The sequence below is a fragment of the Humulus lupulus genome, chromosome 3 (assembly GCF_963169125.1).
Source record: "Humulus lupulus chromosome 3, drHumLupu1.1, whole genome shotgun sequence".
Lineage (NCBI taxonomy): Eukaryota > Viridiplantae > Streptophyta > Magnoliopsida > Rosales > Cannabaceae > Humulus > Humulus lupulus.
The window spans coordinates 75,734,492-75,760,642 of NC_084795.1; the positions used below are offsets into that span (position 1 = coordinate 75,734,492).

The window sequence follows — 26,151 nt, forward strand, 5'->3', positions numbered from 1 at the left end:
AACCACCGCTTAGTGGATGCATGTGTTTGGGTGTTAAACACTAGTACATCTCTAATTTAATTTGATGTTAATTACTAACTAATAAATTTTAAACTGAAGTATAATGTCAGCTGATATAACAACCTATCACAGCGGAGATGGTGGTGGTCGAGACCCGCCAGATCCTTCTAGGGTACCATCATCTTGCGAGTCAGGTTAAATATTTCATATCAAAATTATTTTTGGAAATTATATTGTTAGAGAAATATAACAACAATACTAATACTGGTTATTGTTAATAAATTTAAAAGCCTCGCCGACAAGAAAAAAAGGTTGTGGCCTTGCTAGTAATAATGTTCTTGAAGAACGAAGGAAAAAATCCGGTAAACCATTGGATCTAGAGCTTGATCCTGTGATGAACAAAGTGGTTGGGCAGGAGGACCAAACTTTTATTCGCATGTTGGGCACTCAAGTTACAATTTTTTGTCCGGGACATTACTTGAATTTTGCTGATTTACCTCAACAGTTTAAGGATCAAGTGCTTGATCGTATGGGGGTAAAAAATTACAAATCTTATGCTTTAAATTATTTATTTGCATTATTTACAAAGTCATCTAATTTTTTTTTCTTAATGCAGTATTACTATAATATAGACGGTCATCCACAATGTGAGTCAATACTGGCAACTGTCTATAAGGAGATGGGCGAAAGATATCGCGAGAGAAAGAACATCAGACATAAACACTTCAAAAACCATTACGTTGGACCTGAAGACTGGGAGAATGTCCTCTCTAAGCCACTTGACCATTGCACTAAGGAGACATGGAAGCATATTTGTGAGTTGTTTTTGAGCGAAATATTTTTGGCTCGCTCAGCTAAAAACCAAGCAAACAGAAAACAAATGAAGTGTGTAACAACACAAGGCACAAAATCGTTGGCAGCTAAGCGTCACAAATATGTAAGTGATGATGTTAATTTAATTTTATAAAATAACACATTCTAAAACATTTTGTATACATGTGTATAGGAGAAGCCAGATGCGCATGTTGTTGATACTTGGAGGGGTGTTCATATGAAAAAATCGACAAAAACTTTTGTCAATGAGGCAGCTCAACAAGATTATGTAAGTGAATATTATTGTTTTCTTGTTTCTAATGTTTCTAATTTTTGTTTATAATGTTTTCTTTATACAGGAAAAAATGGCGGCGGAGCTTCAGAGGTCACAGCTTGATAGGCAGTCTCAACAACAAAGTGAGGGGTCTGGTAATGTATCTAGTGTCGATTCATCCTCGATCGGTCAATACAAGATACTAGGTAAAGTACTCAGGGAGAGATCTGACTACCAAAGAGGAGTGGGTTATAGGGTGAAAAGGAAAGCGAGAAAGACAACCTCCAGCTCTACAGATCAAAGTCAGTCCCAAGCACATACTGCTCCTACACCTAATGAATATATGACTACTATGGCTCTGATGATAAAGGCAATGCGTGAGACGATTCAGATGGTGGTACCTCAGCAACCAAGTAATCTGTGTGACCCACGGTTTGACAGTTTTTTGCAGAGGTATTTGCCATGACAATCTGAAGGTGGTACGTCTTCTCAAAGTAATACTGCCCATCCCGACCTTCATATACCACCACATCAGCAGTACCAGCCTCCTTTACAGTATCTGCCACATGTGTCGTCGCAACAACCTCCACAGTTTCAAAACCAGTACATGTTTGGACGCTCTTCCCAGTCTCCTCCACTATATTTTAACTTTACCGATTTTCAAGGAGGATCGATGCAGCATCTGCTACCTAATGTTAGGTATGGGGAGGTTGGAGGTTGGAGGTTCGTCGCAGCAGCCATATGTTAGATATGGTGAGTTTGAGGGCGAGTCACATCAACCTTTTTTATCCACCCCGATACAGCCACAACCTTGGGATCAGTTTGGGGACCTCATGCTTGGACGATCTTCACAACAGCCTTATATTCCTTCACTGCCACAGCCACAGCCACTGCCACAACAAAATGTTGAAGATGAGGATAATTATAATATTAACCTTAATGATTTTATTTATTTAATAGTTTATGTATTTTGATTAAATTAACAGTGTATTTATTTTTAATGACAATAGCGATATTAGCTAGTTTGATAAATATTAAAACTATATATTAATTTTAATGTTAGTTATATTTTAATTAATTAATTGGTTATTTTGTTAAAATTTATTATGAATTATTTTTAAAAATATTTAAATTTAATAAATATTAATTAATTTAAAATTATTTATTAAAATACATAATAAAAACATTATTAGCGGCGGACCTCGCGACTAATAATGTCGCCTCTGACATAGGTATTAGTGGCGGGATCTGCCGCTATTGTCCGCCGGTAATAATGTGTTATTAGCGATGAGTGTGTCAATCCGCCGCTAATAATACTTATTAGCGACCAATAATTCGCGGCGGGGCATTAGCGACGGACCCAACCAGTATTAGTGGCGAACTTTCCCGCTGCTAATAGCCTTAATTTTTGTTGTGTATTCGAGTTGTCATGTCCTATTTGAATGAACTCTTTTTTAAAATATAGGCTCAATTAATTATTAATTTTGTTTTAACAAAACACACACAAGGATGGAGATTTTAACCTCCAATCTACTCTCTAATAGTTAAGAGACTAACTACTAAGCTAAATGCACTTTTTTGTTTGAATTATAATTTCAATTATTTTTATACGCTTTTTAACAATACTTTACACACTTTAATATTTATAATTATTAATTATTATAGCTTAAATACCTACAATAAATATTCAAATTTGTAACACATAAATCTTAAAACAAATCAATATAGTTTTGATTAGGATTATATACATTAAAAGTTATATTAGGCTTTTATTATCATTTCAATGAAAATATAATTCACAAATAAATATTTATCATTAATAATAATATTAATATTAATTCATTGGGGCTTAATTTGGGATGTTTACCTTTTTTTCGAGTTGGTCTGTTTGTACTTTTGAGCTTGTCGTGTCTTTGAGCTTGATATTTAATCGTGAAACATTATAATTTGTATCATATTTAGCCAATACTCATATTTTTTGTATTGTGTCTAACTATTGTCATGTCAAAAAGAATAGCCAACATTTACAGCTTTACTTGAGAGTATATGACAAATTTATATTGAGATTAGACATAGATAGAAAAATAGTTAATGGAGAATATGTAATTTTCTCAATAATTACATATTATGATGGAAAGTGTATAATCCATACAAAAATTATAAAAGTGGTGAGATATAAATCGATCATAATTTACAAATTAAGGAATAATCTATTGGATAATTGTCTAATATATTTATTAAATTATTACTGTACAGCAAGATAAATTTGTAATAATTATGTTATTGTGAAAATGACGAAGTCTAAATTTAAAAGCTTATTAATTATGAATGAGGCTTTTGCATATTTAGAATATTATACAAGTTGTTAATAATTTTATATTCATTTAAATGTATGAAGATGCTCTTAATTGGACTCCCCTTTGAATCATATTCTCCAAAGCATGCATTCATTTTAATATATATATTTATATATATATATATAAATATAAATGATAAAAAGTTTATTCCGATTTACTATAAGAAGAACACGGATATCGTGTCGTTACACATATGATGAATATTCACTTGGAAATCTTGGTTTGCAAGTAACAAGAGTATTATTAGTAATAAGAGTTACCTAAGTCCCATAATATTTTCCCCTATGAGAAGAAGCTCTTTAAGTAAATCACAAGAATGAAAGGTACGCACATCATGACATGAATGTATATAAATATATACACAACACAAGTATACGTGGGTATTTTAAAATTAGATGGATGAGTAGTATAAAATACTATGATTAGCAGAATAATATGTCATAATGATGATATATTAATTTAAGTGATAAACGTGCTTCATCAATTGATTAAAGGTCAAGTCCTTGGACTACTTTATTAACATCTCCAATATATATAGAGAGAGATCATCAAAGATACAGATACAGTCCTTGATTGAGGTTAAAGAATTCTAAAGCTCTGCTTAAGAGATCTCGAATCCCCAACTCCCATCCCATGTTGCAATGGATGGGATTTGGTTGCTTGGTTTTAGCTTTCCCAAAAGCAGAGCCATGCCAACCATGAACCAACTCCTACCTCCCTATAATATAATATTTCTTTCTCTATATATTCTATAATTTAATTAATTGTAACATTTTAACTTTTTAAAACATTTATATTAAATGATAACAATCAATAGGACCTCCTATTAAAAGGGTACACCTTAACATGTGTCAGTTTCCCATTTGTCAAGTTCTTGGCTTTCTCATAATCCAAAATGTTAAAAAAAACTATATGGTAAGGAATCTAATCCTCCTTTTTTTATTTTAGTTTTCCCCCCTAATAAGGTAGTAGGTTTTATTTTTGTTGTCTTCTTCTTTGGACTATCCTTTCTTTGAAGGTTTTGTTCACGGTTTATTATATAAACATTCACAGAAATGATAATGGTATTAAATTCTTTTATTGTTATTTAAATTAAAGAGGAAGAAAGAAGAGAGATAAATATTAAATATATGTAATTTCTCTTTTTTTTCTTCTATTTTTTGCTTTAAAAATGTAACCCAATCAACACAAATCATTTTTACCTCTTTAATTGGGCAATTTTCTAATGCCCCCCTGGTTAAATAAGTACATAGGGTTTGTATAAAAGTAGAGTGTGTGTGTGAGAGATTCCATTATTCTAAAGCCTAGGTCATTGTGATTGCAAGTCCCAATGCCAACTAATAATGACATGAGAGAAAGAGAGAAAGGGACAGTCCAATGGTATAAAGTAGTAAAAAAATTGCAACAAGTTTGCAGATTTTTATTATTTTATTTATTTTTTTAATTGTTCATGGATTACCCTTTTGGTAAGCCTTGTTCATGAAGAGTTCCTAATTCATGGGTCAACACTGAGAATGTGAATAAATTATCCCAACCCTCTGATTTGATTACCTTTATTTTTCTGGGTGTTACTACAGAGGGAGAGAGAAAAAATTGCTAACAATATATGTTCACATTTAGGAAAATTAATGAAAATTTTATGAGTTGACTGACAAAGTAATTCAATGTGTTTATGACAGAAGAAATTTCATTGGTGAAAATTATGTAGAGTAACTTATACTGACTAGTGAATGACTAACCAAGGGGGTAGTGTACTCCAGTACTTGTGTGATCTTGAATCTTATTGCTTTTTACTTTTTTTGCTTCTTTTTTCTATGGGATGTAACTCTACTTGAGCACTGGATTGTTTGGTTCACAAGTTTTCCAATGAACAAAAAGTCCTGTAATTGTTATATTCTTTTTTTCTTTAAAAATAATAATAATTGGAAGCATGGAACTTTCTTCTTGTTACACCTAACATAAGCAAATGTTGAGCTATTGCGGCACATAAATATTGTCTATAACTATGATCAGGACATGGTTTTTCTGAAAACTATGCAAGTATTCCTAATGGGCATCACTGAAAACCAAAGGATTTGTTTGTGATTTGCTCCCCCCACACATAAAAAAAAAAATTGTAGAGTTTCCCATTTTCATACTAGCCTCAAAGTTTGGAGAAATATCAAATATCATAAGAGAACAAAAAAAAAAGTTGATAGGTTGAGTGTAGTGTTATATATTATTGTCCTGGTCTGGTCAAATAAGGAGCATAGAGCATAGGGTGACAGATGAGATGGTGAAGCTATCAGAAAGGATGGGATAGGATACCATAGATCTTCCCGCACAATAATGCACTCTGTTCTGTATGAATAGCCAAATGGCCAAGCTTTAGTTTTAGCTTCTTTTTTTTTCCTAGAGGACTAGATTAATAGCTTAACAAGTTTGAAAATGAGCTAGATTTTGGGGTTCTTTCTTGACCAAACAAACCCCATTAAAAATCTTAAGCTCTTCTCCCAAGGTGTAATGAAGGACAATGTAATAAGATAAAGAAAAAGGCTTGAGGTTGAGAGTTGGCATTGTCAGTTGGTAGCTCGAACTAGAATAATTATAAGTTACAAAATGAAAATTACATATTAAAGAAAAGAAAAATAATCCATTAATTAATTGAAGTAAATAATTTAAGGTATTGAGAAGGAAGGAAAGCTTTGGGCTTTGGAAGAGAGAGGTCTTTTTAATATTTTACAGTAGCAGTGGCGGTGGTTAATCATCAAGAGCTCTCTTTTTGATGTAAGCGTGGGTATAAATGCAGGACCTTTGCTAATGCTCTTTTCTCTTTCACTCTCTTTCAAACACCCAGCTATTTACTTATACTTGTTTCTTTATCTCTTTCTCTCTCTCTCTCTCTCAATCTTTGCTACTGTCCTCTATTTCTCTCTCTCTACATGAGTAAAAAATCTCTTTTCTTTTGGCTGTGACTGTGTTATGTGAAGCTGAATTTTTTTTTAAAGGAAACGGGTGTGTTTGAACACACCAACCCAAATTCAATGAAAGTTTTTTCTGTGAGTAAAAAGCTTGAATGGAAGGCAGACTACCAAAAGTAGCACAGAATCTGAAATGGGTATCTTTCTCTTGCTACTTTTAGTTGGGTCTCTTTCTCTTTCTCTTTCTCTCTCCTCTGTGTCTCAGAGCTGGGGTTTCTGGTGCTTTCTGACTAGGGTTTTGAATAGGTATTTATTATGCTGAAATCAATGTTCTTTGTTTTTAATTTTGACTGCTTCCATAGACTTTTTCTTTTCTTCCGGCTCTTCTTTGAACTGTCTCTTTTTAGTTCCTGTCTTGGGAGAGCTTCCTTTGTGTGACTTGGTACTTCAAGTTCAGTGTTTTGGCTTTGGAAATGGGAGCTGTTAAGTTCTTGTGATCGTTGGTAACAGTTTCTTTTGGGTACATGGGGTTTTGTTTCAGAGTTCCTTGGCGTTTTAAGCTCATTAATTGAAATGGTTCTACTGTTTACTGGTTCCTTGTAAGCTGTTTTTCTGGGGTAGTTAGCTTCAGTTCAAATTACTTATTTTTCTATAGGTGGGTTAAGATTCTGATGAAATATCTTTTCATACCACTATGATGTTCCATCAATTTTAAGTTTCAAAGATTCAGGTTTGAAGCTTGTTTCTAAAGAATGATGTTATGTTTTTGGTGATTTAGTCTGTTTCTTTTTATATGATTATACATCTGTCTTCTGTGCTTTTTTTTTTAATTCTGGGTTAATACTGTTTGAGCTAGCAGGGTACAACTGAGAGTGGTCAATTTTGGAGGCTTTTATTGGATGGGCTGGCTTATCAAATTCAATTATTAGAGAAGAACCTAGTGGCTGAGATTGTTGTTCTTGTCAAGTAGTGATGGATATGGGAGAAAAAAATAAATTTGAGTTAGATAATAAGAATGAAGATCCTATGAATTATTCATCTGGTATGTCCTCAGACTGGCGGTTTGGTGGTTCTAATCTTGCAAATACATCTATGGGTTTGGTCCAGGCTGCAAATTCCATGGTAATTGGCAAGGGTGATCTAATTGGTTCTTCTTCTTGCTCTTCTGCTCCAGTGGTGGACTCATTTGTCTCAACACTTTGGGACCACACCGCCAATCCACAGAACTTGGGTTTTTGTGATATGAATATTCAGAACAATGCAAGCAGCTTAAACGCACTAGGCATTGGGAAAGGTAGTCCTGCCTCATTGAGAAATGGTGTTGATAGAACACTTGATATGTGTTGGAATCCATCGAGTCCAATGTTAAAAGGAGGCTTATTCTTACCAAATATGCCAGGAATGATCCCACAGAGCTTGTCTCAGTTGCCAACTGATTCTGCTTTCATTGAGCGTGCTGCGAGGTTCTCTTGCTTCAACGGTGGAAATTTTAGTGATATGGTGAACCCTTTTGCAATTCAAGATTCTGTGAATCTATATTCAAGGGGTGGAGGAGTGGTGCAGGGAGGTCAAGACGTTTTAGCAGGCAATGGGTTGAAACAAGCAATTTCTGGTGTGCATTCTCAAAAGGGTCAGCTAAATATGAGTGAAGCTTCAAAAGATACTTCTCTAACAGCTGAGCTGGGGGGTACCGAAGGGAGTCCACTTAAGAATGAAAGGAAAAGCGAGAGCCTTGCGAGATCTCATGATGAAGCAAAACAATGTGTTGGTGGATCTGGAAATGATTCTGATGAAGCTGAATTTAGCAATGGTGTTGGAGCCGGCCTAGAGGAACCGTGTATGTTGGAGGGTACTGTCGGCGGCAGTGAGCCTTCTGCTAAGGGACTTGGCTCGAAGAAACGGAAAAGAAATGGGCAGGTAAAACAATGGTTTGAAAATTTTCCTTTGATATGTAAAGTATGAACTGCATTTTCCTTACCCATGTTCCTGATTCTGATTGCAGGATTCTGATCCTGATCAAGCCAAAGGAGCTTCTCATCAGCATGGTGAATCAACAAAGGATTATAATGCTGAACAGCATCAGAAGGGAGACCAGAACCCAAGTACAGCTAACAACAAGGCAACTGGAAAACATGGCAAACAGGGTTCTCAAGGTTCAGATCCTCCAAAAGAAGAATATATACATGTGAGAGCTCGAAGAGGCCAAGCAACAAATAGCCATAGTCTTGCAGAGAGAGTGAGATTTTCACCGTGAAGTCTGTTTGTTTTTATTAAATTCATGCTAACTCTAAAATATAGCTGTGGAGTGAAGCTAATTGGTCCTTGTCTGTAGGTAAGACGGGAAAAAATCAGTGAAAGAATGAAGTTTCTTCAGGACCTTGTTCCTGGATGCAGTAAGGTGGGTTTTATTTTGTTTAGGGAGTAATTGGTTGATTTCTTACCAAATTTTGATATCACCTTTTATAAATTGATTGGTCTTTGCAGGTCACTGGAAAGGCGGTGATGTTAGATGAAATCATTAACTATGTTCAATCACTACAACGGCAGGTTGAGGTATGAGATTGATTTTTTGCATTTCTCCTATGAGTTTGTTTTACTACAAGATTTGGGAAAATTGTCTTTTGAGTAGAATGTTTTTCTCATACGACAAATATAAGAAATTAAAACTTGTTGACATGACAATCTAAATCTTCACATGGATGCAATTCAATCTGTATACCTTTTCTTTTTATGTCAAAACTCTGCTCTTTTGATCAGTTAAACAATTCATATATGATACTCTCCGTATCGTTGCTTGCAGTTTTTGTCTATGAAGCTCGCAACAGTAAATCCGCGACTAGAATTTAACATTGAAGGCCTCCTTGCAAAAGATGTAAGTTATAATTTGTGCATTTCAGCCTGATGCATTAGAGCTTGTGGATGAATATTGAATATACCATTATCATTCTCTTGAAATAACATTATAATCTCCAATTCTTTACAGATGCTTCAGTCTCGAGTCGGTTCATCTTCTGCACTAGCATTTTCTCCAGATGTGCATATGCCATATCCTACGTTACAACCACCATCGCAAGGGCTTATTCAGGCGAGCCTTGCTGGAATGGGGGGCTCTTCTGATGTACTTCGGAGAGCAATCAGTTCCCAGTTGACGCCTATGTCTGGAGGATTTAAAGAACCTACTCAGGTAGGCACCTTTTGGTTATAGTTCTCTCGTTTACTATAATATTCTTCACTAGTAGTGTGAAACTCCGCTGGGGGACTTTGCTTTGCTTATGCTTGATAGTATGAAAAGCAAGATTAATGGAGCAAGCCAAACATTTGTGCAACACTGGCCATTTTTAGCAATTAGGATTGAGTCTATGTTTGATAATTCTGCATTTAGTCCGAGTTGTAGAAATAACATATATTATGCTTACGGCTACAGATACCAAATGTGTGGGAAGATGAACTTAACAATGTTGTCCAAATGAGCTTCGGAACAAGAAGTTCTCCTAACAGCCAAGAAGCGGATGGTCTGCATAGTTGATTATTATTTTATGTTCTTCCATATAAAAAGTTCATCTGATATATCCCCAGTGTTTTTAAGCAATTTCTTGTGCTGCATTTTCAGGGTCAATGCCAACCGGCCAAATGAAAGTTGAACTTTGATTATTCTCTTGGAATATTTTATGCCACATAGTCCTATGGTCATGGCCCCAGATGTATACACAACTAATTAAATGAGAAGTCAAACAACAAAAACATGACAGTCCCTCTTGAGATGACAAGAAGATAATCTGAAAATACTTTACTTCAGCTCTACCTGAGAAGATCCCCACTTCAGCTCCTTTCATCAGAAGTTACATAATCCAGGAAGCCACGATTCCTCTTTCCAAGGGAATGTTGTATAGATTGATATTACAAAAGATATGGGATGAAATGTTGCGAAAGAAGTTGAAATGTTGTAGCTGAAGGCTTGGAGTCCCTAGTGTAGTTAACAAGAAAATTGTCATCCAAATCTTGGTCTTCCTTTGTTCATTTAGTTAGTTAGAAGCTATATATGTGCTAATCATATATCACCGAATGTAATGTCATTTCTTCTTTTCTTTTGATTCTGGAGCTCTCTTCTGAATCACATTACTCTGTCTCTTTTATCCTCTTTTTTTCAGTAAAAGATGTTTAGAATCATAGAGATGTTCTAACTGTTAATAAAATATACTTGAAAAAAATATGTTTGGTAGTGAATGAGGGTTAAGGATGTAGAGTTTAACTATATTTGGTAGGAATAGTTGAGAGTTGGAAGAATGGAGAGTTATTAATTTAATGAATAAATAGCACTCCCCCCTAACTCCAAATCATGACTCATTTATTAGATTTCGTATTAAGTGTGTATTAAGTATCTAACGCAATATGATGTAACGTTTTGGTCATTGATGCGATAATGCAACATATGACATTTTGGTTATTGATGTGTTAGAATAATTTGTAACTTTGATCACTGTCAAATTGTGTTCGTTTTATTAAAATAAATTAATTAATTAAAAAATATCTTTAAAAAGATAATTAAAATCTTAAAAATCATTTTAAAAGATTAAGAACATTAAAAAAATATTAAAATATTAAATCATTTAATCATGTTATCTTTTTGTCGAGTATCTTCAACAATCATGAATATATACAATGAGAATGAAATATATGAGTGAGCAAAGAGTAGTATCTCAAAGATGACAATTACCATTACTATTACCATTACTATAGGTTGTTGTTCGTCGCCGACCCTTCAATTCTAGATTTGTGCAGCACAAACGTCCTCCGGTCATTTGTTCTCTTGCGTCTTGCAACCTATCACATTCCTTTGACCATCCTTCTCGCTGAAGAATTTGGGGTGGTTGGGAAAGATGGAGCAAATCTAGTGAAGAAAAAGGGGAGAAGAAGGAATTGGGGGAAAAAACTTAATTTTAGTATTTATTTTAAAATAGATTTATTTTATATTGAAAAATAAAAGAAAAAGTAAAAAGTTAGTTATTTTTCATTAATTAGACTTTTAATTTTTTAATATTTGAAAATTTTAGTATTTTTTATTTTCTTAATCTTTTAAAATGATTTAAAAAAAATATTTTAAGGTTTTAAATTAGATTTTTTTTAATAAAAGGGACACGATTTGGCAGTAGTGAAAGTTCGGGGGCAAAATTACTTATTATTTAACATGTGGCAATGCCACATCAGCGACCAAAATGTCACATCATCTTTCTGTTAGCCACCAATGACAAAATCTAAGAGAAGTCCCATAGCTCAGTATCATGTATAGTTTGGGGGTCGTGAATCATTCGAGGGATACGATTTGAATCAATCATAGTTCGAGGGATAACAATGCTATTTATTCTAATTTAATATATGTTGTTTAGTATTATGATGGATATAATAATTTAGTTCAAATGTATATTTAACTTTTTTAAAGATAATTATATATTTATATATATTTATTGTGTTCTACTTAGTGATGCACACGGGCCAGAGAATTGGCGGGGAGTGCTCCCCCGTTCCCGTCCCCATTTATAATTTTAATCCTCGTCCCCGTCCCATCCCTACTTATTCCCCATCGGGGATGGGGTGGGGAATCCCCACGAGGAACCCATTTATTTAAAAAATAAATTTTAGATTAAACTTTTAAAATAAAATAGTAAATTATATGTAAATTAAAATATTGCACAATATTTATAATTTAAAATACTAAATATTTTCCCAAATAAAATTTAAAATATTAAAAAAGTTATTAATACACTACAATAACACATAAAGAAAGATATAAAATACATATAAAATATTACAAAAATATATAATAATTTAAATAAGGCTCCGTTGGGGCAGGGAGTGCCATCCTGGCCCCCGCCCCTGCCCCCGCCCCATTTAACATTTAGGGATTGAAACTTATCCTCGTCCCTGCCCCATTCTCAATTTAGACCGGGATTCCTTGTCCCACTAAGGGCGATTCCTCGCGGGGTCCCATCTCCATGAAGAAAATGTACATCCATAATTCTACTAGGTTCTCTTTGGAGTTTGGATTTTGGTAGGAAAAGAAAAAGTTAAAGAAAAGGTCAGGTAAGGATCGAAAAATGTGTGGAAATGAAAAAAAAAATATTGTGGAAAGAAAATGAATTCATTAAAAAATAATATTTCTTTTGTTTGGTTTGATAAAATTAGTAGGAAAATAATTTTATATAAAAATATAATAATTTATATTTATATAATTTTTTATTTGATTTTTTCTTAAACAAATTATTTGAAAACTAATAAATATTTTTTCCAATTAAAAAATAATCATAAATTAGAATAAAAAATATATTAAATCTTAAATATTTTTCCACTCTTAAAAATATATATTAAATCTTAATTTTTTTTTCCACTTTGGATCTAATACTTATATTAAATCATCTAAAAAGTGGAGAATTAAAAAAAATTCTCTCTTTGATAGTCTATAAACATGCAGACATTTATCATCATTAAATCATTTAAACATGCAGACATTTTAAGAATTAGTTTTCAACATCTTTTTAAAATTTATCATCATTAAACTCAATATTAATTATTTAAACTATCGTATCAAAAAATATAGGGTTTATATTTTTTTTAGACTTTATATTTGTCCCATTATCTGTTTGGACCCTGTATTTTGACAAATTACTTTTTGGATCATTTGTTTTGTGAAATGGTTTAAATAGACATCTAAACCCGATTTTGATAAAAAAATTTTGAACTAAAATCATAAATAATTCACCAAACTAACAACTCAAGACAAAAACACAGCTATTATATTCTTTTTTTTTTCATCAAAATTGAGTTTAAGAGTCTATTTGAACTATTTTACAAAACATACGGTCCAAAAATGTAAACCCAAAAATATATGGTTTACACTTGTTATGAGCTAAAAGTTATATTGAGTTTGAACTAAAACTTACATCATTAATTATTAACCTATAATATCTCTACATTGCACACTTGCAACATCTATATGCTCTCTTAACATTATCCCTCTTTAGATTTATCTACTACACTTGATGTGATAACAATTGGTTGTTCGTTTGCTTTATCGAGTTGTTTATCAACTTCTACTATAAGAGTTTCATCGGGATTGATACCAATGAGATAATTATAAAAATTGCATCCTGCCAGCACGAGATCAACTTGTACATTAGTTGATTGATATGGCTCAACTCCACCAACTAATATTGGAAAACTTTTCTTCAATATACCATATGCTCTTTCAATTTCATTACACGACGAGGCAGGTCTAAGGTTAAATACTTCTCTTGCATACTTTGATGGATGTTGTGCTCTATACTCCTTTAGACGATATCTTGTACTTTGATAAGAGTAAGAAATCTAGTTTTCAATTGACAACCTGCATCAGCTAAATAATATTTTCCTATAATATATACATATTAAATTATCATGCTAGTACTATATTTGCATTATACCAATACTTATTTTTCAATAAGGCATATGAGAGTTTTTGTAACCATGTTCAATAACCGGGGCCAATGCCCTAAACTCAGTGTTGATGCAATTTTCTTACCTCGAGTCCTATGCAAATAGTGATACGACCCAGAGTATAATCCCTGTCCTGAGTCTTGGAGAAACCTTAGTCACAACGCAAGTATACACTTATCAAAACTCAACCCTAAACTCCGAGTTCCAATCAAAACTCTAACTCTTGAAACCACTGTTCCAAGTTAACGGGGCACTAGGAACATCCCACGAGCCCCCAAGTGGGCCCCTAAAACAGATTCCCGAGACCCCGAGCCTTGACCCCAAAATTCAGAAAAACACACATTCGGGGCATCTGGCGCGGTCGCGCCTTGCCCAACGTGGTCGTGCCTCTAGTCTCGAAACCCCAAATTGGAACCAAATTCCTAAGGTTCTTAGACCCTGGCATGGTCGCGCCACGACCTAGCGCGGTTGCGCTAGGTCTCCAGAAACCCAAAACGAGCCTAAAACCAAGGTGTGCTTCCCCAATTGCTCCCCTGCGAAACCTGACTTGAAACTCGACCCCCAAATAAGTATTTCTAGTAGTTTTTGACCACAACACACTACATAAAACTTAAACTATAACCAACATCAAAATACCCCAAAAACACCCTAAAAATACAAAGATACCAAAAATTGAAACCTTGAGTTTTGAACTCAAGCTTTTGCCCTTAAATTTCGAGAATCACACCCCAATTTCTCAGTTGTAACCCAAATTCGAGCCTCCCATAACTTTCCAAACAGATTACTATACTCAAACCACTCATTTACACAACCTAAACAAACCAATTCACAGCTAAGCATCAAAATCCCCAAGTTCAAGAATACAAGTTGACTTGAACAAGAAAATGGAGTAAGTAAGCTTATACTTACTGAATTTTCGAAAATCCTAGTCGATTTTGAAGTCCTCCACAACTTCTAATCCTCCAAGAAATCTCCAATTTTCTCCAATCCCCAAGATCAAACTTGATCTTGCTCTTGAGCTTTGGCGTCTTGAAAATGCTCTTCCAAAAGGTGCTCCAATGAAAGCCCAAAGATGCCTTGAATGTGAAAGGAACAAAGCCATCAACACTTAGATATTTCATTAGCTCTATGGTCAAAAGACCATTATACCCTTCCCCTATAATCTCTCCTCAAAGTATCCCTAAAGGAAAAATGGTCATTTAGCACCAATTCCCTAAACCTCAAATTACACTTAAAATTCCCAATTAAATCCTCTAATATTCCAAACAATAATATTTCCTCAATAATGTTCCAATAATTCTCAACATTCACAAATTACCAAAATACCCATTGGCTCACCCCGTGCTAGGTATAAATTCTCGTTGTGACTTTTCCACTAAATTGCTCAATAGGATCGACTCATGTCGAATATCACAAATATATCCACATAATAATGTGGTCCCTATCACATAGCACATAAAATTACCAATGTATTCTCAATAGGTCAAAATTACAAAAATGCAATTTTTTTAACAAAAACGTGACTACAAGCATATTTAATACACATAAACATGCATAAGCATTCATATCATAATATAACTCATGCAATTCAATTAATCGCATATATAATCAATAAAAGATCACAAATACACAAAGAAATCCAATTATGCCCCCCGACATACTAATCAAGGCACTAAGCCTTATTAGAAATTTTGGGACGTTATAGTTTTCCTCTTTGGTTGAGTTGCAATAAAATACCATTTGTATGTTTACAAGTAGCATAGAAAAGATCTATATCTATATGAATGAAAAGAAGTTGAGCCAAAATAGAGATATTACCCGACTACATGACGTACCAAACTAAGAAATTACTCATATAAAGAGGACTATAACAAAAAAAAAAAAAAAAAAGAGCACTACATAGAAAAAAGAGACTTGCTTAACAAATCTAAGGGTAAGGAAGGTAGAGATCCAAATCAAAACAAAACTAAATCATAATATCCTATTGATTGCAACTTAAATAATAACGCCCAATTTTGTACTAAATCATTTTTCGCTACTTAACCTTACCAAGAGTTAAGGTATGACCAGGCATTTATGTTCAATTCTACACCCAACAATACACATTGCATACTTATAGACCTAACATAAGCTAGAACTAATCGGGTAGGCCTCATTAGAAAAAATCTTCATTCTTCTAATCGATTAGGTCATGAACATGTAAAATGAGTCATCAATGAGTTATAAAGTTGTCATAAATAGGTTGATGAGTTGATAAGTTAATACAAATAAAATAAAATAATTTTATAAATAGGTTGTGTCGTGTTAACCCGTTTATAAACTTGTCGACTTTAGGGTTTATTTTTTGACACAATTATTGAGTTAAATATTTGTTTATAATATGTCAGTCTTGATACAAACATAAATTCTAAACACGAATCGTCACCTTTACCTAAGAGTACAATATTGATTAAATTTATAATGAATATTGTGATTAATGGTATGATAGATTTGTTATAGGAAAAAAAGGGGTGTATTTTTTTGTATGAGTGTAGGGGGAATATTTTCCCTGTTGAAATCGATGATATGGGCTAGGTAAAACACATCATTTTACTTAGTAAATTGAGAAGAGTCAGGTTGACGAGCATGAGTCCGGTGAAGCTCATCACAGAGAAGAAGGTTAACAGAGCTCATTAAGGATGAAAGTATAGAGCTCATTGTAGTTGAGAACTGAAAATGTCTCAGCGAGGCAAGGAGCTCAAAGTATCTTTTAGAAGAAAAGACCTTGGAAGAGTTCTATGGTAGAAGTAAGCTCGTAAGAGATCAATAGCAGTCGAAAAGGAGGTTAAAAGAGGCTCTTTGAAGAAAAGAGTTCAAAAGAACTCAACAGAATAATGAAGCTCGAAAGAGCATAATACATGAACTTCATCTCTAATTAAACACATCGTTTAATAAGAGATAAGAAAAAGAATGAGGAAAGATGAGTGGAATCTTAATGAGAATCAAGGGTGAAAAATTGATTTGTTCTTAAGCTGAGAGCTCAATTCGAAGGAAGAGAAAAGAAGTGGGAAAGAGAATTAGAAGGATTGACATGTGGACCAATCATAATAAGTCTTATACTCCATATCTCGTTAATTTTTCTATAAATAGTACACATGGGACTCATTTTAGGGACCTTGGATTCATTTTTTACATTTCTTGATTGAGGAATTGGAGAGCGAATCATAGACTGACTTAAGCATCGAAGAACCTTTTTGCAAGTACTCCCCATTTGGTTCAATCTTTCAATTCTGTTGAAGAACACATTCACAAAGTTGATTAAGTAAACTGAATGTTGAATCAGAGGCAACATCAACATTAATAAGTCAATGAAGAAGATCTTTCTTAATTTATAAAGTTATTGATTTGAGAAGATTTTGATGCAAACAATTGGTGTCGTCTATGAGAAAGAGATCAAAAAGTCGAATTCAAATGCATTATTGATAAATTATTTTCGTTTTTTTCTACATTTTTGTAGGAAAGAAACTATCAAAAGACAAGAATATTGAGGATATATATGGCATGAATGAAGAATCAGCCAGATGAGGCATTCAGTCAGTCACCACAAATTGACTTCACCTAAGAATTGTAGAAGCTGATGCAATTCATGTAACAAAACAAAGAACAAGATGAAATAAAATTTCAGAGACTAGAAAAGCATCGCCTTCAAGCTGAGGAACAACATTTGAGGGCAGGATAATAACATCAAAGACGCATGGAAGAAATGGTTGTAAAATAAGCAAAATTGGCAGCAGAACTAGCCTCATTGCCACAAAAAAAAAAAAAAAAGCAAGCAAGCAAGCAAGGAAGCAAAGAAGAAGAATAAGAAAAATGTCAGGGTTGATCGAAAGGAGGAAACTCAGCTAGAAAATGATAACCAGGACCAAAAGGAAGTCTATGACGAACAAAGGTCACAAGAAGAAAAACCTTAGTGTGTTTTCTTAAAATGATAAAGAAAAGAATGATGTTATATATGGGAGAAAAGTAGCAGACTCAGCCACTTAGAAACCGTTCAATATACCAGATTTACCATCTTAACAAGTTGTACCACTAGCTTGGAAAGAAAAAATGATGAGAAAATTCATCGACAAAATGGCCAAAGGATTTTGTTTACCCAAATTTTGATTGATTTGATGGAAACAGAGAATGAATCTATGAGGTGTAAAGATTTCTCTTCCATGTTAACGGGCCCGACACTGCGATGGTTCAGGTAGTTGAAACCAAAGTCAATAAACTATTTTGTAGAATTTGGAAAATAGTTTGTGCAATAGTATGGAGGCAATATAGAGACACTGAAGACTATGTGCAATCTCTACTCAATACAACAAGGGATTAATGAGCATCATAAAGCATACTTGAAAAGATACTTGAAGCTCGTGCACCAAATTAATAATATGGACAAAACAATCACTATTAATTTGTTTAGAGAAATTTTGCAAAAAATATCAAATCTCAGCGAACAACTCTACCTTAATTTGCCAAGAGACCTGAATGATATTCAAATCAGAGTTGAAGGAGTTTTCAAGATATTGGAGATTTGAGAGGAGGAGGCTAAGAGATCTGCTTTGATTACAAAACCAGCTAAAGGAAACCCACTGCTCAATAATAGAAAAGAAAAATAGGAAAGTAGAGCATCAATAGTCTCAAATGGGGGGAAGCAAAAGATCAAGAATAGAGAATGCTATAAAATACCCACACATTGAGACCACGATCCTGATAGAGAAAATTTATAATGAGAATAGAGAAAAGCCAATACAGAGAGAAAATTTATAATGAGAATAAAGAAAAGCCAATATGGAGAGAGCCCTTTACAACAACTTCACCGCTGGAAAAAAAAGGATTAGAACAAGTATTGTCCATTCCACAAAGATGTTAGGCACACTATTGGATAATGTAGAGCTATGTATAATCAAGTCCAACACATGCTTAGAACTGGAGAGTTACCACTATTAAAGTTGCATCAGCGGTAGTGAAGTCACTAGCTCAAGTAACTGTAGAGCAAGAACATTTCTCAGGAAACAAACCTTGATCCTGGGTTACAACCTCTAAAACAAATTCCAATGGTATATGTCCATGCAAAGCCATCAGGGGAAAATGAGGCTGCTTTGAGATTTGAAAAAAGAAAAGAAGAAAGGGTTAAGAGGATGCCATATCTGCATCACTCCATGAACTACAAACATGTTGGTAGAGCATTATTTCCTATGGCACCCAATCACTTTTATAGAAGAAGACTTGAAGAAAGTGAGTCTCCCACATGACAATGCTCTAGTCATCAAGTTGTAGATAGAAATATGCCCACTGGGGAAAGTGTTGGTAGATGTGGGGAGTAGCGCAAGGATTTTGTTTTATGGTGCCTTCCAAGCAATAGGAATTCCATAGGAAAGGATGAGAGCTTTAACGATTCCCATTTTTTCCTTCAATATTGCAAAAGTCATACCAAAAGGAGTAGTTGAGCTGAAAGTGGTGGCGGCAAAGTAGGCCTTAATAGTTGATTTTGTAGTAATTGTGTATCATCCCGAAACTCCTGTTATGATTAAGTATTTTGATTAGTGTTCCGGGAGGGCATGTGGGGTAATTATGCGAGTTATATTATTATGTGATTGATTATGCATGATTATGTGTATTAAATGTGTTTAAAGACCCACTTTTGTTAAAAATCAGCATTTTTGTAATTTTGATATGTTAAGGGTATATTTGTAATTTCTACGTGTTATATGCTTGAGACCACATTATTATGTGGATATATGTGATATTTTGCATGAGTGGATCCTTTCAAGCAGTTTTAGCGGAAAAGTCACAATGGGTACAAATGCTTGGCTCGGATCAAGCCTAGGGGTATTTTGGGACTATTGGTGAAATAAAATTAATAGATTGAATATCTTTGCTTGATGGACATTAGTTGAATAATTTGTATATAAGTGGAATAGTTAGTATTAGTGATTAATGACTAAACTACCCTTGAGTATAATTAAAAAGGGTAAGTGAGTGGGAAGGGCAAATGATCTTTTGACCCTAAATTTAGACTAAATGGCTAAGTGTTGAAAGCCACTCTCCTATTCACATTTTTTTACTCTCTCTCTTCTTCTTCTTCAACTCATCAAATGCACAAACTCAATTAGCAAAGCTAGACGCCAATTCTTGGGATTTAAGGATTTTTGAAGGATTTAAGCATAAAAAGAAGTACTAGCAGCTGCCAAAAACTATAACTCACCTTGGAATTTTGAATTCAAAGAGGTATGGATTCTTTCCTCTGTTCTTCACTAGTTTATCTTGTGTTCTTGGTAGAAAGTAGGGATTTTAGTGTTTAATCTCGAAATTGGTGTGTTTAGGCTATGTAAATGTGTGTATTAATGATTTGAACTTAGTTATAAACTAATTGGAAGCTTGGATTTTAATTGAATCCATGAAATTAAGTTTCAATTCTCAAATTTTGGGGAAAAATTGGGTTTAGGACCCTAAGTTTGCAATTATGGTTTTTGATGTGTTATTGATTGTGTTGTGGGTGCCTTGAGGTTGTATGTTGGTGGTGATGATGATTTGAGGTCGATTTTTGTGTAAAACTAGATGGGAATCGAGTTATAGGTTAATTTAGGGGCTGGAAAACGCTGAAATTGCAGGGGAAAAGAATTGGGGAAGAACAAATTTTAGGGCTGCGATTGGCATTTCCAGGGACCTAGCGCGACTGCGCTAGGGTGTAGTGCAACTGTGCTAGTGTCCCAAAAGGTCCTCAATTTTGCTACTGCGTGACCACGCTAGGGGTGTGCGCGACCTTGCTAAGAGTCTAAAAACCTTAAACTCATTGTGGGCGCAACCGTGCTAGGGCTGGGTGTGAGGTGCCCCGAAAACACGTTTTTTTTTTATGAATTTTAGGAGTTTAGCTCAGGGTTTTTAGGATCTGATTTGGGGACTCACTTGGGGGCTCGAGGGACGATTCCATTACTCTGTTGAATGGAATTGGAGGTCCCAAGGGCTAGAGTTTAATTTTGGAACCCGTGATTGAACTTAGTCCCTAATAAGTGTACCATTTATGTTGTGACTACGATTTTTGTGGGGCTTGGAAAAGGGATCGAACTCGAGGTCAATTCGTCTTCATCATAGGACTCGAGGTAAGAAATTGTCACATGCACCTAGATTAGGGCATTGGTCACGACCTTTGAGCGCGGTTATAACCGTGCGGTGAATTTGATTAGGGTTATGTACCCTTGTTTTATAATTATACCAGTTGCATCTGTTTGCCTTATAATTGTGTGTGATTGGTTAGCATGAGCCGTATTTGGCAATAATCATGCAGAATGTATGCCGTCATGGCATGGCCACTATAGGTGTGCTGTATACACCCACTCGGCATAGGCCGTGTAAATTGTTTATATGTAGACATGAATTTATTTGCAATCTATGAAACATGTTATTTATTGTTTATGTTTATCTGAATATTCATTTTTCTTAGTTGAGTTTTCTTGCTGGGCCTTGGCTCATGGGTGCTTTGTGGTGCGGGTAAGGGCAAAGAGAAAGTGGACCAACCATGAGTTGGAGGGCTCTAGAGCGGCGCGTACATATTCGGCCTGCTCAGCCGCCAGAGTCGAGATATATGAGGGAATTGGGTTAAAAGCCTGTTTCGTCGCTTAGGTTGACTATTTTTTAGAACACTAAATGTAGTTATGTTTGTTTAAACTCTTTCTGGGATCCCTTGTAAATATTTAATGTCTTAATGAAAAGTTTAATCCTTTTGACAAAAAATTTTAGTTCCTAAACCTTTCAATTTTTAATTACAATTTTGAGTCCAAATGACTCGCTTAACAAGTTGAGAACTATATTAAACACACAGTGTAACATTCCTGAATTAGTAGGCCGTTACATATTGACTCTTATTTTGGGTACAACGCGATAATGGGTAGGCCATGGGTGCATATAATGCAAGGTGTAATTTCAACATTGTTAAGGTGTTAATCTCCTTGCGGAACTTATACCATAGATATTATGGGATGCCATAAATAGGCCAAGAAGTGTTGCGTTCTAATGAAAGGTTCAAACCACATTCAGTCAGGAGATGATGGAAAATAGGAAGAGCTCGAATAACAATTAAAGGGCAAGTTACGAACATACCTTAAAGCTATAGAAGAAGAGGAACAGTTAGTAGATCCCAAAATAGCGATTGATAAGTTGGAGGACTTGAGAATAGATGAAGAAAATCAGGAGAAAATGGTGTTGGTAAGTGCCCTATATCCGTACAACAAAAAGAATCGTTAGTGAAATTTCTCAAGGAGAACTTTTCCACATTCACTTGGTCACCACAGGATATGCTAGGAATTAATCCCGCTGCCATGACTCATAAGTCGAATATTGACAAATTATTCTGAACAGTAAAAAAAAGCAGTGGGGCTTTGCTCTAGAGATCAACATGTGATCATGATGAAGTAGGCAGATTGTTGCAAATTAGAGCAATTGAAGAATGTCTGTATCCAGCTTGGACCTCTAATGTTGCTGTAGTATGAAAGAAAAATGAAAAAAAACAAGTTTACATTGATTTTACCAATCTCAACAAAGCTTGTCCAATGGATAGTTTCTCTCTGCCCATAACTGACTAGATGGGAGATGTGTTAGGATTAATGCCCTAAAAGTATGTAAAGACATTTTATTGGTTTTAAATAAAAGTATAATTTTATTATATTTGAATGTTATAATTATTGTTTGAAGTAATTATATAATAATATCAAGAAAATTCCCTATTCATTCATGAGAATATGATCTTGTATTAGTACGAGAGAATTAAGATCATATATAATGAATAAAATAGTCAGTAACTATGAAATCTTTAATGAATGGTTACTAGTACGGTTTGCTAAGCATACGAGATGCAAGTAATCTAGATTCAGATTACTTATGTGGATAAACATGTTAGTAAAGGTGCTGTGTATAATACATATTATATATGATAGGATCGATGAGAATTAATTATCTTTATAAACTTGCCGTTTGACGTAAAGATTAAATTCTTATCATAATAGATGATTATTTGTATATTAGTCTAAATCCTGAGTATTTATGAACTCCGGTTTATGTTTATTGGATCTTTTGATTCACTCGTTAAGGTCTCTTAGAATAATGAGGCTAATGACTTTTGTTTAGGAGATTCAATATCATGGATGGCTGGGAATATGAATTACAATAATGGAATCCATGCCTTCCTAACGGATCGAATATTGGTTCCCTTAAGGGTTGATTATGGAACTGAATAGTTATTGAGCTCAAATATATAATTAGATTATAGATTAATTATTTGTTAGTGAATTAATGGTACTTAAGGATCAAGAGGTAATTAGAAGGGAAAAATGATAATTTTGACCAGCTCTAATTAACGAACCAATAATGGAGGACAAAACTACATATATTGATTATATCAATGGACTACTAGAGAAAACTCTGTAAATATAATTCTATAAATACTTAGAGTGAAATTCCATATTTATAGTGGGGTAGTCATGAAATTAATAAATAAGATTATTAGATTAAAGAGTTTAATTAATGATCTGGTTTATTGGAGCTTCGTATTATAGGTCCATGGTCCCCATATCACCTCTGTTTTACACTGTGAAGGGTAAGGATGTCAAGAGAAAGATTTGTAAAGAGAAATGACTAAATTGCAAAGGAATTAATTTTCTAGGGCAAGGAAATAATTATGTGATAATTATGGGTAATTGATTAATTATGAATTAATTCATTATTTAACTATATATAGGTTAAAAATAATATCAATCTTGTTTGGATTACTATAAAGAGGGAGAATAATAAATATCTTATTTATAATATGATATTTATTTATTTAATTTAAAACTGATATTTTAAGATAAAGTTAATTTTGAATGAACTGATATTTATGTTGGGATAAATATCTTGTCTTAAAAGTTGATTAAATAAACAAATGGGAAAATTAGGGAAACCCTAATAGGGCTGGGCGACGCACACTGTATAGTACAATGTGTGGCAACTAGCATCAGGGATTTTATCCATGGGATTTGAATTTTGAATTTCAAATAAATTTGTTTAATCAATTATTTAACTATTCTTTAAAATATGATTTAAATAAATAATTAAATGAAAATATCTATTCAGTTTTAATTTGGATTATATTTTAATAAACATTATTTAATTAGATTAAATATTTTTATAAATCTGATATACGTGATATTTCAGATGTATGCTTAATTATAAAACTCTCTCTCTAAAGCTATAGTTTTCTCCAAACCTGAAAACTATTCTAAACCATCTCTTTGTAAAAAACTCTCTAGATCTCATGTGTTGAGTACATATAGGGAGTCACATAAATCAACATTTTGAATCCTACGTGTCCACACACGTCCGTGTGTGTTTGATGATTGGTCAGGAAGATCAGAGTGTGAGATCTCAGAACACTGGATAGGAAGATCGTTGATTTATATAAAAAGACTCAATGACACTTGATAGGCTACAAGAGGTAATCCCTGTTCTATTCATGTGTGATTTAATATTTATATATGTGTATGATCCTAACTGATATTAATATTTATAAAATAGGTCCATATATTCCGTTGCGTACCTTTGAATTGATAATTTAATACCAATAAGAAGCAACTGCAAGATTTGAGTGCATGAGTTTTCTAGATGCGTATTCATAATACAATCAAACACCTATGGCATTTGAGGACAAACTACTTACTGCACTCAAAATTGAGTGCATGCTCTACTGTTACAAATTCATGCCTTTTGGGTTGAGGAATGCAGGGGCAACGTATTAGAGATTGATGACCAATTTTTTTTTGCAGAGAAGTTAGGGAGAATCATGGAAGTGTACATCGATGACATGGTGATAAAGTCAAAAGACGGCACAAAGCATCTTGAGCACTTGAAATAATGTTTTGGGTGCTAAATAAGTACAAAATGAAGTTAAACCCAAAAAAATGCATATTTGAAGTCGCTTCAGGATATTTTTTGGGCCATATAGTGAGCAAGAGAGAAATAAAGTTGAATCCAACTCAAGTGGCAACACTATATGAAATAACAGAGTCGCGAATTTTCATAGATGTGCAAAAGATAACTAGAAAATTAAATCATAACTCTTTAAAGATTCATCTCAAGGATGTCAGATAAATGCAAACTGTTCTTTTAGTGGATTAAGAGGAGCTTGAAGGCCTTATGCGCGGGGGGGATAAGCAGAGGTGAGATTTTGAGGACCTCAAGAAGTATCTGAGCTCACAACTAGTTCTGAGCGCTCATGCGATAGAAAACTAGCTCTTCATGTACTTAACAATTATAAAGGTTTGCACTAAGTTCGATATTGTTAAGGGATATTGTTGGCAAGTAGAAACCTAATTTCTATGCAAGTAAAATGCTCTTAGATGAGGAAAACTGATGCAATACAATGGATAAGTTAATTTTAGCTCTAATAGCAACAAAAAAGAATGAGGTAATACTTCGAAACCCATATTGTGATGGTACTAATTGAGTTTCTCCTGAAATTGATCATCTTCAAGCCTGATTTGTTGAGAAATATATCGAAATAGGCTATAGAGCTTGCGACATACGATGTGCGTTTCACTCTAAGGAAGGCTAAAAAAGGACAAGTCTTGGCAGACTTCTTATTGAAATCAACTCATTTGAAAATAAGGAAATGTAAGAAGTGTAGTTAATTGAAGATGATTGGGTGTGGATGATGAGCACAGATGGATCTGTAAATGCTCAAAGGTCAGGAATTGACATTATCCTAAAAGATCTGTCACGATTATGGATCGAAGAAGCTCTGTAGCTTAGAGAATAGTGACCAATAATGAAGCTGAACACGAAGCTTTGATTTACGGATTAGAGATGGCTAAGAATTTGGGGATAAAAAAGATACGAGTCAAAATAAATTCTAAACTGGTCGCGGAGCAAGTTAGTGGGAATTTCGACACTAAAGAGCTGAGAATGAAGAGCTACATACACACAATAGTAGCTCTAAATAAGTATTTTACAGCATTTGAGCTCAACCAAATAGCGCGTGAAATGAATCAAATAGTTAATGAATTAGCAAAGAAAGTCAGAAGAAGAATGCACGCGACAGTCTTCCATAATGATGAGCACAACCGAGCAAAATGTTGGATTTTATGCCCTTAATAGGCGAGGATCCATTCTCATTTTTCTTCTTGTGAAGACTCTATACAACTCAGAGGATCCTAGTTTGTAACACTTGCATGATATGTAATATGGTAGACAACTATTGAGCATATGTTGGAATGGGCGTGAAGCAGGATGCCAATATGCTCAATAAAAAATTCTACATAAATGACGAGACTAAAACCAAAAACGATGG

At 34.0% G+C, this 26,151-nt stretch overlaps 1 protein-coding gene across 6 annotated transcripts; it reads left to right on the forward strand.

Moving 5' to 3' along the window:
- Nucleotides 1-6,043: 6,043 nt before the first annotated feature.
- Nucleotides 6,044-10,511, forward strand: LOC133822842 (transcription factor bHLH49). Of its 6 annotated transcripts, none has more exons than XM_062255298.1 (9): nucleotides 6,044-6,210; nucleotides 7,204-8,261; nucleotides 8,347-8,580; nucleotides 8,677-8,742; nucleotides 8,829-8,897; nucleotides 9,145-9,216; nucleotides 9,328-9,528; nucleotides 9,769-9,856; nucleotides 9,955-10,511. In XM_062255298.1, the coding sequence occupies exons 2-9, from the start codon at nucleotides 7,317-7,319 to the stop codon at nucleotides 9,990-9,992; spliced, it is 1,713 nt and encodes a 570-aa protein (XP_062111282.1). In that variant the 5' UTR covers nucleotides 6,044-6,210; nucleotides 7,204-7,316; the 3' UTR covers nucleotides 9,993-10,511. The 6 variants fall into 6 exon arrangements, with proteins under 6 accessions (XP_062111282.1, XP_062111283.1, XP_062111278.1 ...); XM_062255294.1 differs by lacking the exon at nucleotides 6,044-6,210 and adding an exon at nucleotides 6,251-6,650; XM_062255297.1 differs by lacking the exon at nucleotides 6,044-6,210 and adding an exon at nucleotides 6,251-6,541 and having other exon boundaries at nucleotides 7,201-8,261.
- Nucleotides 10,512-26,151: the final 15,640 nt, after the last annotated feature.

Bases quoted from the DNA above. Each gene is read 5' to 3' on its own strand.
- LOC133822842 (XM_062255298.1), top strand. From the start codon at position 7,317: ATGGATATGGGAGAAAAAAATAAATTTGAGTTAGATAATAAGAATGAA. The intron at 9,217-9,327 runs GTAAGTTATAAT...AATTCTTTACAG, and splicing joins AAGGCCTCCTTGCAAAAGAT to ATGCTTCAGTCTCGAGTCGG. The intron at 9,857-9,954 runs GTCTGCATAGTT...CTGCATTTTCAG, and splicing joins TAACAGCCAAGAAGCGGATG to GGTCAATGCCAACCGGCCAA.